This window comes from Saccopteryx bilineata, chromosome 4 (genome assembly GCF_036850765.1).
Source record: "Saccopteryx bilineata isolate mSacBil1 chromosome 4, mSacBil1_pri_phased_curated, whole genome shotgun sequence".
NCBI lineage: Eukaryota > Metazoa > Chordata > Mammalia > Chiroptera > Emballonuridae > Saccopteryx > Saccopteryx bilineata.
Genome location: NC_089493.1, coordinates 165,912,257 through 165,924,430, shown reverse-complemented (window position 1 = coordinate 165,924,430; position 12,174 = coordinate 165,912,257). Strand labels below are relative to the sequence as shown.

Here is a 12,174-nt window from a genome sequence, read left to right as displayed (position 1 = left end):
AGCAGAAATAGTACATCTAGCTTAGATTGTGGTCTCTAAGAACTATTTCCTACTAAGCGGAATGAGGGCTTCTTTGAAAAATTATTGGTTCCAAGACCAGGGCAGAAACTGTATAAATGAGCATGAAATACCTTGCCATATCATGAAAGCAAAGAAACCTCAAAGACTATAATGAGATCACATCAAAAGGATTGAGAAGATAATTTTATTGACCAAACAGAGTCACACTGCCCCATCTTGTAAAAATTTTTGCATCCCCCCCCCCAAAAAGAGGACTATGATGAAGTAAAAACCATCGTATATGTTTAAATCCAAAAGTTCAAAATAATGTCCATATGAAAAAATAAAAACACTTAATTGGTCACTACTATAAATGCTAAGAGACCACCTTATTATTTTAGAATTGTAAATAAGGAGTGAAAAAAAATCAAACATTTATATGCCATTCCTCTATGATTTATACCTAAAAGTAATCAAATAGTTTGAGAGGACGTTTCTCTTTATCAACATATCCCAACTATGTAATAAACAAGGAAGGAATAATACTAGACTATCATCACCCCTAATGAATTAATTCTAATCAATAATCATCAATAGCTAATAATTTAACAAAAAGAAAGACAATCAGATGTGTATTATTTCCTGAAGATAATAAATACTATAAGTAACAATTACTACCTATAAAGAAATCTAGTTATATCACACACACACACACATACACATACACACTACCACCTAATTCAGTCAAGTCTCTAGATCCAACTACTACTTAATAGGAAGTCCAAGGGACAGAAAAACAAGTTAAATGAAATCATGGAGATAGTATAACAAAATCTATACTATAGAAAGCTTAAAATATACACAATTCCATTTCTTCAACTAACACTTGCAAGAAATAAGAAAAATAGAAGAAAAGTCTACAGATTAAAAGAGACTTAAGAAACATATTGACTATCTGAATATTATTTTTTTTTAATTTTATTTATTCATTTTAGAGAGGAGAGAGAAAGGGAGAGAGAGAGAGACAGAGAGGAAGAGAGAGAGGAGAGAGAGACAGAGAGAAGGGGGGAGGAGCTGGAAGCATCAACTCCCATATGTGCCTTGACCAGGCAAGCCCAGGGTTTCGAACCGGTGACCTCAGTATTTCCAGGTCAACACTTTATCCACTGCGCCACCACAGGTCAGGCTTGACTATCAAGAAAATATGAAAACTGCTCAGATATTTAATAACAATAATTATTATTTTAATTATTTAGGTAGGAAATAGTATTGTTACTTTTTGTTTTTAATTTTTAGATTTTATTTGTTTTCAGTTTTAGAGAGAGGAGAGAAGAGAAAGAGAGAGAGAAGGGGGAGGAGCAAGAAGCATCAACTCCCATATGTGCCTTGACCAGGCAAGCCCAGGGTTTCCAAACGGTGACCTCAGCATTCTAGGTCGACTCTATCCACTGTACCACCACAGGTCAGACAGTATTGTTACTTTTTAAAGATTACTTTTAGAGGAATATTTATTGATAATTTATACAAATAAATTTATATTTTAAATAATTTATTTTCAAATTTAAACAATCAGAATTTTAATTTAAGTTTTTATAAATATGTATGGTGACATATAACTAGACTTATTGCGGTGAGCAATTCACAACATAATTTTATCTCAGTAAAATTTTTAAATAAAAATAACTGTAGCCTGACCCGGCAGTGGCGCAGTGATAGAGCGTCACACTGGGATGCGGAGGACCCAGGTTCGAGACCCCGAGGTCGCCAGCTTGAGCACAGGCTCATCTGGTTTGAGCAAAGTTCACCAGCTTGGACCCAAGGTAGCTGGCTCGAGCAAGGGGTTACTTGCTCGGTCTGCTGTAGCCCCACAGTCAAGGCACATATGAGAAAGCGATCAATGAACAACTAAGGTGTTGCAACGAAAAACTAATGATTGATGCTTCTTAGCTCTCTCCATTCCTGTCTGTCTCTATCTATCCCTCTCTCAGACTCTCTCTGTCTCTGTAAAAAATAATAATAATTTTATAAAACAATGGGAGTAAAGGATCTATAGATGAAATGAGATTGGCCATAAATTAAAAGTTAATGCTGGTGGGCCCTGGCCGGTTGGCTCAGCGGTAGAGCGTCGGCCTGATGTGAGGGGGGACCCGGGTTCGATTCCCGGCCAGGGCACATAGGAGAAGCGCCCATTTGCTTCTCCACCCCCACCCCCTCCTTCCTCTCTGTCTCTTTCTTCCCCTCCTGCAGCCAAGGCTCCATTGGAGCAAAGATGGCCTGGGCGCTGGGGATGGCTCCTTGGCCTCTGCCCCAGGCGCTAGAGTGGCTCTGGTCGCGGCAGAGCGACGCCCCGGAGGGGCAGAGCATCGCCCCCTGGTGGGCAGAGCGTAGCCCCTGGTGGGCGTGCCGGGTAGACCCCGGTCGGGCGCATGCAGGAGTCTGTCTGACTGTCTCTCCCCCTTTCCAGCTTCAGAAAAATACAAAAATTAAAAATAAATAAATAAAAATTAAAAAAATTTAAAAGTTAATGCTGGTGATACACTCTTAGGGCTTATAGTTTCCACATGTTGGGAAAACTGCCATAACAAAAGAGGTTTTCAATATTAAAAAACGGTATAGGCACCTGACCAGGCAGTGGTGCAGTGGATAGAGCGTCAGACTGGGATACACAGGACCCAGGTTCAAAATCCCAAGATCGCTGGCTTGAGCGGGGCATCATAGACATGACCCCATGGTCACGGGCTTGAGCCCAAAGGTCACTGGCTTGAAACCCAAGGTCGATGGCTTGAGCAAGGGGTCACTCACTCTGCTATAGCCTTCCATCAAAGGCACATATGAGAAAGCAATCAATGAACAACTAAGGTGCTACAACAAAGAATTGATGCTTCTTTTCTCTCTTCCTTCTAGTCTGTCTGTCCCTATCTGTCCCTCTCTCTGTCTCTGTCACAAAAGAAAAAAAACTGTATAGGCAATGTATTACAAGATCTATTTGACTTTTCTTTAGTCCTATACTAAAAGAAGAACTTTATGTAAATAAATCACACTCTAATACATAAAAAAAAAATGCTTAGGTAGTAACCCTTTGAGTAGTACGAATGTTCATGTACATCCTCATGCCTCCTGACTATCTAGAGCAGTGGTCCCCAAACTTTTTTGGGCCACGGACCGGTTTAATGTCAGAAAATATTTTCATGGACCGGCCTTTAGGGTGAGACGGATAAATGTATCACATGACCGAGACAAGCATCGAGAGTGAGTCTTAGATGGATGTAACAGATGGAATCTGGTCATTTTTTAAAAATAAAACATCGTTCAGACTTAAATATAAATAAAATGGAAATAATATAAGTTATTTATTCTTTCTCTGTGGACCGGTACCAAATGGCCCACGGACTGGTACTGGTCTACGGCCTGGGGGTTGCGGACCACTGATCTAGAGTACAACTGTAACAAAAACTTTTATTTTAAAAATGTGTAAGGCAACATTTAAAAAAGGCATATGTATGTTCTTCTTGTTTCCATATACTGGTTATCCAACAAACATGATTTTAAGTTAATAAAATTGTAACTGGAACTAACTTCATTTTTTGAAAAAAAAAAACAAAGACCTCACTCCCGGAGGTCAGCAAGCATGAAAAAAACGACCCAGAAATGCTGAGGTCGCTGGTTCGAAACCCTGGGCTTGCCTGATCAAGGCACATATGGGAGTTGATGCTTCCAGCTCCTCCCCACTTCTCTCTGTCTCTCTCTCCTCTCTTTCTCTCCTCTCTAAAAAAATGAATAAATAAAATTAAATTTTAAAAAAAAACGCACTACTCAAAGGGGTAATCAGTCCTGGCCGGTTGGCTCAGTGGTAGAGCGTCGGCCTGGCGTGCAGAAGTCCCGGGTTCGATTCGCGGCCAAGGCACACAGGAGAGGCGCCCATCTGCTTCTCCACCCCTCCCCCTCTCCTTCCTCTCTGTCTCTCTCTTCCCCTCCCGTAGCCAAGGCTCCATTGGAGCAAAGATGGCCCGGGCGCTGGGGATGGCTCTGTAGCCTCTGCCTCAGGCGCTACAGTGGCTCTGGTTGCAACATAGCGACGCCCAGGATGGGCAGAGCATCGCCCGCTGGTGGGCAGAGTGTTGCCCACGGGGCATGCTGGGTGGATCCCGGTCGGGCGCATGCGGGAGTCTGTCTGTCTCTCCCCGTTTCCAGCTTCAGAAAATTACAAAAAAAAAAAAAGGGGGGGGGGTAATCATATAAAAAATGATTCTCAAACCACTAAGTTCTGGAAACTACATGCTTCAAATTAGTAAAAGTAGCTCAATATGAGAATCAATGGTGACGAAATAGAATAAACAATGTTAGGAGTTCTAAGTGTGAATATTGGCTCTATCATTATCAGTTTGATTACATTAGAGAAATTCTCTAATGTGATTTTGCATCAGTTTACACATCTATAATAGGTGCAGTGGATAGAGCATCGGACTGAGATGCGGAGGACACAGGTTCGAGACCCCCGAGGTCGCCAGCTTGAGCGCAGGCTCATCTGGTTTGAGCAAAGCTCACCAGCTTGGACCCAAGGTCACTGGCTTGAACAAGGGGTTACTAGGTCTGCTGAAGGCCCACGGTCAAGGCACATATGAGAAAGTAATCAATGAACAACTAAGGTGTTGCAACAAAAAACTAATGATTGATGCTTCTCATCTCTCTCTCCGTTCCTGTCTGTCTGTCCCTATCTATCCCTCTCTCTGTCTCTGTAAAAAAAATAAAAAAAATAACGAAAGACTTTTGAAGGGGACACAGTTACTGATAGTGATAAAGGAATAAGGACTGAATAATGCATATACTACAGTGATTAATAGCATTTGAGTTAAGGAAGAAGAGGTCAATTTGTATGGCTGGCTTGTGCATTAATTCAAAATCTAAATAATCATCTGAAATATTAATATCTAATAATTCGAAAGAAAAATTGAAACTGGTCCATATTCAAATTAATGTTAATGGTGAAAGCCCAAAAAACATCAATGAAGTTTTGCTAAACATTGTATTTGCTTTTACAGATTTTTAAACAATATATCAGATATGGATAAAAAGAAAAAAAATTTTTTTTAATCACATTAAAACTAGCTTTTATTCAAAGTTTTGTTTCTTTTTTTTTATTTCTTGTTTTTCCTCCATGCCTTTAGCAATCTGTGTATTCTTTTTTTTAAAGAAAAATTTTATACTATTTCTAAAGGATATATAAAGATTTTTATCTGAGTCAATTTGTCTGGTATATTCTTACTTTGCTCTATTACTGTTGCTTAACAATGTATAAATCACAAATTATTTTAAAAGTACTTTTGGCAAAAAAATAAAACTCCCACATGTTCGTGTGTGTGTGTGTGTGTGTGTGTGTGTGAGAGAGAGAGAGAGAGAGAGAGAGAGAGAGAGAAACAGAGAGAGAAAGAGAGAGAGAGAAGACTCAGAAATGTCAAGAAATAAACAGGTTTAGTATAACCAGGTAGTGGTGCAGTGAATAAGAGTGTCGGCCTGGAACTCTAAGAACCCAGGTTCGAAACCCCGAGTTTGCCAGCTTGAGTGCTGGCTCACCAGCTTAGTGTAGGGTCACTGGCCTAAGCAAGGGGTCAAAGACTCTGCTGGAGCCCACCAGTCAAGGCACATATGAGAAAGAAATCAATGAACAACTAAAGTGCCATAACTATGAGTTGATGCTTCTCAGCTCTCTCCCTTCATGTCTGTCTGTCCCTGTCTGTGCTCACCTCTCTAAAAAAGAAAAAGAAAAAAAAAGAGAAATGAATAGTTTTAAAGGTATCAAATTATGATCTCTGTAAGTCATCTCCACCTCCTCTTATTAGCAGAGAGACTAGAAGTTAGTGTCTCTCCCCTCCAGAAGCCACAGACCATTCAATGGGGAGAGAAGGTCAATGTGAAGCCTATGGTCACTAAGCAAACATAATAAGAAACTTTTTTAAAAATGACATTTTTGGAGATCTAGGAGTCTGAAGAGCAGTTAAACTGTAGTACAGCTGTCCTTCAACTTCTGCAGAAATAAAAATTCAAGGTTAACTGTTAAAAGTTATGAAAGCAATATAAAAGCCTTTTTCTAAAAGGCATTTTAAAAGCCACATACCGGCAGCCAGTAAATATTTAACCAATTCCAGGTGTCCCTCCTGAGAAGCCTCCATCAGAGGTGTGGAGCAGCCAAGTTCTATATCAGCCCCCGCCTTAATCAAGAAGTCTGCAACTTCAGAAAAACCTCCACAGCAAGCCAAGGTCAAAGCAGTTTCTTGGGTTTCTTCTGTCTGGGCATTTATATTTGCTCCTGGAGAGAGCATAAAAATAGATAAAACTATTATAAAAGACATATGATAAAGATATTAGTTATTCTGAATTCTGATAATCATCTCTATCTTCTCTGCTTCTGGGGTTTCTTCTGGGTGTTGATAATTCACCATTGATGGAAAAAAAATTTTTAGTTGTAGTAAACTTCACTGACATCCAAAAGAAATTCATACCTTGTGCTAAAAGTAGTACCACCATCTCCTCATGTCCTTCCCGAGCAGCTTCCATCAAGGGTGTGTAACCTTCATCATTAACTTCTTCAAGATTTGCTCCCCTTTCAATAAGTAGAGCTGCCAATTCAACATGTCCCCCACAGGCAGCTAGTGTTAAGGGAGACTCGAATGAATCTGCAGGCATGTTCACTTGAGCACCACTATCCAAAAGCAAACGGGCTACTTCTACATGTCCATCCTGCAGATTTTCAGAAATAAAACAAGAGGAAAGAAATTTTTTGGAGATTTTTAAAGTGGGAAAAAAGAAGCAAGAGATTGAAGAAATAAAAGATACAGCTTAGATGCATATACATTATCACACCCATCTGAGCAATTTGAGATCTATCTTAACAAAAATGCATTAAATTATTTCTTACTTTTGAGCAAGCCCAAAATTTTCCAAAAGGATCATACTTGTTACATAGTTAGGATCTCAAATAATTTTGAATCTCTATCTTCGAGGTTCAAAATATCTGTTAAATCAGTAGTCAATAGTACCTCAAAATAATGTTTATACTACTGCCAGGTCAAATCTAGCTAAACCCTCAAACTCAGATGTCATGTTTAAGTGTAGAAATTGTGTTAGATCTATTAAGAAAGAAACACTTGGCAAAAAATAACATCAGTTCTGTGATTTCATTACCACTTGGGATTTATGCCACCAAGGTAAATCCATACGGACTGATACTACCCTATATTTTTCTTCATCACTAGCTTGTGGCAATGAGGGAAAGAATTTTACAAAGATGTAAAAATAAATATCTTAGTAAGGCAATTAACTATAACGTTCTCCTAGAGGGTATCCATTCTATACCTTTATCATCATAAATATCCCTTAACAGTTTAAATTTTTTAGTTAAAAATTTTATGTAGGGCTTTTTGTGACATATAAAGTCAGATGCTACGTTGTTCAATATTTTTTAAATGACTAAAATATTGCTAATGAAAAGTTAAGACTGAGCACAAAAATAAAGTTTTATAAGATTGAGCAATACTTTTATTAAAGAACCTGACCAGGCAGTGACGCACTGGACTAAAGATAAAGCATTGGACTAAAATGCAGAGGACCCAGGTTCAAATCCCCAAGGTAGCTCGCTCAAGCACAGGGCCATCTGGCTTGAGGGATGGCTCACCAACTTGAGTGCGGGGACGCTGGCTTGAGCGTGGGATCATAGACATGACCCCATGGTTGCTGGCTTGAACCCAAAGGTCGCTGGCATAAAGCCCAAGGTCTCTGGCTTGAGCTCAAGGTTGTTGGCTTAAACAAGGCATCACTAGCTCTGCTGTAGCCCCTGGGTCAAGGCACATATGAGAAATCAATCAATGAACAACTAAGGTGCCACAATAAAGAACTCTCTCCCTTCCTGTCTGTCTGTCCCTAACTGTCCCTCTGTCTCTGTCACCACAAAAAAAAGAAAAAAATTAAAGAAATCTCAATTAAATGTCAGATTTCAGCATCCATCAAGAGTTTCATTATACTTAACTATACTTAGCTTTAATCATTGTTGACATTGATGCCAAAGACAAAATTTGAGTTTTACTAATTCTTCAAATATATGTAAAATAAAATATATTTAAACCAAATTACTGTATTGAGTTATTTTGTGTTGGAAATACACTTAAAATTGAAAAGGAAATAAGGATTTTTATAAGTGTTCACAGATCAGGGAACAACTGTTATGCTGAGCCTCCTGGAGGCTTTCAAATAAATTATTTTGCTTGAATTTAATTTTTGAAGATTCTTTATGGATTTTACTAATATATCTTGAATACAAACATTAAGAGAAAAACTGTACTAAGTACGTCTTTTTTAAGTGAGAGGAGGGGAGGATAGACACAGATTCCTGCATGTACCTGACTGGGACTCACTCGCAATACCCCTCTGGGGCTGATGCTGGAATCAATAAAGCTATCCTCACTGTCCCGGACTAACACTTGAACCAATCGAGCCACTGGCTACAAGGGAAAGAGAGAGGTAAGGAGAAGCAGATGGTCGCTTCTCATGTGTGCCTTCACCAAGGACCAAACACAGGATGTCTGCATGCTGGGCCAGCACTCTATCCACTGAGCCAACCAGCCAGGGTCAGCACTTTTTGATATTAATGAACAATATTAATTTTGCCAAAAGGAAAAATTTAAATCTACTCTTAAATGTCTAATATTATTGGAATTTTTTATATTCTAAGATTTTAGTCTTAGCCATAGAATAGTAGGTGATATTGGACTTATTCTTCTATCATAAATAACAATAAAAAATAGAAAAAAGATAAAGCAGTGGGAGGCACTGGACAGCAACCAAGCTAGGAGCTAGGGTTATGATCACTGAAAGAAGGGAGCAATGAAGTGAACCCTACATTCACCCAGCTTTATCAGCATCTTTCAAACCATGGCTAAAGGAAGGAGAACCTAAACAAAGAATGAACATCTCGGCCCTGGTCGGTTGGCTCAGCGGTAGAGTGTCGGCCTGGCGTGCAGGGGACCCGGGTTTGATTCCCGGCCAGGGCACATAGGAGAAGCGCCCATTTGCTTCTCCACCCCCCCCTCCTTCCTCTCTGTCTCTCTCTTCCCCCCTCCCGCAGCCAAGGCTCCATTGGAGCAAAGATGGCCCGGGCGCTGGGGATGGCTCCTTGGCCTCTGCCCCAGGCGCTAGAGTGGCTCTGGTCTCGGCAGAGCGTCGCCCCTGGTGGGCATGCCGGGTGGATCCCAGTCGGGCGCATGCGGGAGTCTGTCTGACTGTCTCTCCCCGTTTCCAGCTTCAGAAAAATACAAAAAAAAAAAAAAAAAAAAAAAAGAATGAACATCTCTTTGGGCAAAGGAGATAAAATCAGAACACAGATATCCAAAATATTTAGGACCTGGGGAGTGTGGGCAGCATACCCAAGGAAAATAAAAAGACACAAAGAAGGAGTCCCAAAAATCTATATAAAATCATCCTCATATACTTGGGCAACTCCTGAGTTGAACACATCAAGGATGACAGTCCAGGATAACTAACAGAAAATGGCTCCTGGAAGGTGGGAGATTTTGGGAGTTCAGACTCAGCCACAATGAAAAGACTTTGGTGAATATCCCACACTATCAGGTGAAATGATAGATAGCCATACTGAAGAAGTAGGACATGGAGTCCCATACTCTAGGACCACAGAGTAAGGACTTAGGAGTATGAATAAAACTGGAATTAAGCTTCAATAGGATCAGAGTGATGCATTGGTAATTTAACTGCATGTTAGAACAAAACAGTCTTAAAAAGAGGACAAGATAATCTAAAGCATCAGAAAGGTATCATCCATATTGAGTAGGACACTTGAATCCAAAATTTTTAAAAATTAATAAAAAAAAATTTTTTTAAGGTATCCATAGCCTGACCAGACAGTGGCACAGTGGATAGAGCGTCGGACTGGGATGCGGAGGATCCAGGTTCGAGACCCTGAGGTCACCAGCTTGAGCGTGGGCTCATCTGGCTTGAGCAAAAAGCTCACCAGCTTGGACCGAAGATCGCTGGCTCAAGCAAGGGGTTACTCTCGGTCTGCTGAGGGCCCACTGTCAAGGCATATATGAGAAAACAATCAATGAACAACTAAGGTGTCGCAACAAAAAACTAATGATTGATGCTTCTCATCTCTCTCTCCTGTTCCTGTCTGTCCCTATCTATCCGTCTCTCTCTCTCTCTCTGTCCCTGTAAAAAAAAAAAGTTTAAAAAAACAAAAAATGAAAAGGTATCCACAGCATGTAGTTTACAATAAAAAAAATTACTAGATATTAAGAGGCAGGAAAAAGTGACTAATCATCAAGATATAAAATAAGCAATAAAAGTAGACCCAGACTGAATCAAGGACAGGAGTTAGCAGAAAAAGACTTTAAAATAACTATTAATGATAAATTAAAGAAAATAAATGAAAATATAAAGAAAGTAGATAAAAAATAAAATGAAACACAGAACCAGAATATAAAAGCACAATGTCAATATTTATATTTATGAGTTCATGTTAACACAATAAATTAAAAAATAAAATAAAAAATAAAATTTGTATTTAAATAAAAATGGTTTAAATAAACCAACTAGAAACTCACATCAGAGTAATGCTAAAAGCCTATCAAACACATCAACGTTTGAAAAAGATGTGAGGGTAAACATTAAATGAAGGGAAGCAGGAGTAGCTATTAATATCAGATAAAGGAGAACCTCAGAACAAAGAAAATTACCAGAGATAGAGAAAAAATAATAAAAGGGTCAATCAAAGAACAATTCTTAAAATGTGTATACACCAAACAACAAAGTTCCAAAATGTAAAAAAAAGCTTTTTAAAAAAGGTGAAGCATCTGACCAGGCAGTGGCGCAGTGGATAGAGTGTCGTACTGGGATGCGGAGGACCCAGGTTCAGGACCCCGAGGTTGCCAGCTTGAGCGCAGGCTCATCTGGTTTGAGCAAAGCTCACCAGCTTGGATCCAAGGTCGCTGGCTTGAGCAAGGGGTTACTCAGTCTGCTGAAGGTCCATGGTTAAAACAGATATGAGAAAACAATCAATGAACAACTAAGGTGTCACAACGAAAAACTAATGATTGATGCTTCCCATCTCTCTCCATTCCTGTCTGTCTGTCTCTATCTATCTATCCCTCTCTCTGACTCTCTGTCTCTGTAAAAAAAATTAAATAAAAAAATAAAAAGTGAAGCAACTAGGCCCTGGCCAGATAGCTCACTGGGCAAGAGTCAGCCCGACATGTGGATGTGCCGGGTTCGATTTCTGGCCAGGGCACACAGGAGAAGTCCCATCTGTTTCTCTACCCTTCCCCTTCTCCTTCCTCTCTATCTTTCTCTTCCCCTCCCACAGCCAAGGGTCCATTGGAGCAAAGTTAGCCTGTGCGCTCAGATGGCTCCATGGCCTCTGCCTCGGGCACTAGAATGGCTCTGGTTGCAACAGAGCAAGGCCCCAGATGGGTAGAACATCACCCCCTGGTGCGCATGCCGATGGATCCTGGTAGGGTACATGTGGGGGTCTGTCTCTCTGCCTCCCTGCTTCTCACTTCAGAAAAATACAAAAAAAAAAAAAGGTGAAGCAATAAAAGAATATACAAAAACACAAGTACAGTTGGAGCTTTTAACACTCCTCTCTCAACAACTGTTAGACCTAAGAAAATCAGAAAGGATATAGAAGAACTCTACCATCGATTAACAGAATATAAATGACATTTAAAGAAGACTCCACTCATCAACAGAATATACATTCTTTTCAAATGTTCATGGAATACATGTCCATATTTTGACTAAAAATTAAACCTCAAACATTTTTAAGAAATGAAATCATATAGATTGATCACAATGGACTCAAACTAGAAATCATTAACATAAAAGATAAAAGGAAAATCTTCAAACATTTGAATATTTGGAAACTAAAAAAATGTACATCAAAACAATCCATAGGTCAAAGAGGAAGTTTCAAGTGAAATTTAAAAAATACTTTGAGCTAGCCTGGTCTGGAACGCTGAGGACCCAGGTTTGAAACTCCAAGGTCACCAGCTTGAGCACGGGGGTGCTGGCTTGACCATGGAATCATAGACATGACCCCATGGTCACTGGCTTGAGCCCAAAGGTCTCTGGCTTGAACCCAAGGTCTCTGGGTTAAACAAGGGGTCACTGACT

At 39.7% G+C, this 12,174-nt stretch overlaps 1 protein-coding gene and 1 non-coding gene across 4 annotated transcripts in view; one reads left to right on the top strand and one right to left on the bottom strand.

Moving 5' to 3' along the window:
- Positions 1-12,174, bottom strand: part of ANKHD1 (ankyrin repeat and KH domain containing 1) — a 145,940-nt gene that overhangs the window by 81,683 nt on the left and 52,083 nt on the right. For all 3 annotated transcript variants that reach the window (XM_066272700.1, XM_066272699.1, XM_066272701.1), the window contains exons 8-9: positions 6,498-6,735; positions 6,113-6,304 (exon numbers count right to left, since the gene is read on the bottom strand). In XM_066272700.1, the coding sequence (XP_066128797.1) occupies positions 6,113-6,304; positions 6,498-6,735 (430 nt within the window). The remainder of the gene's footprint in view (positions 1-6,112; positions 6,305-6,497; positions 6,736-12,174) is intronic.
- On the top strand, positions 2,096-2,172 carry TRNAI-GAU (transfer RNA isoleucine (anticodon GAU)). The gene has a single exon. It is a non-coding gene; the product is annotated as a tRNA-Ile (tRNA).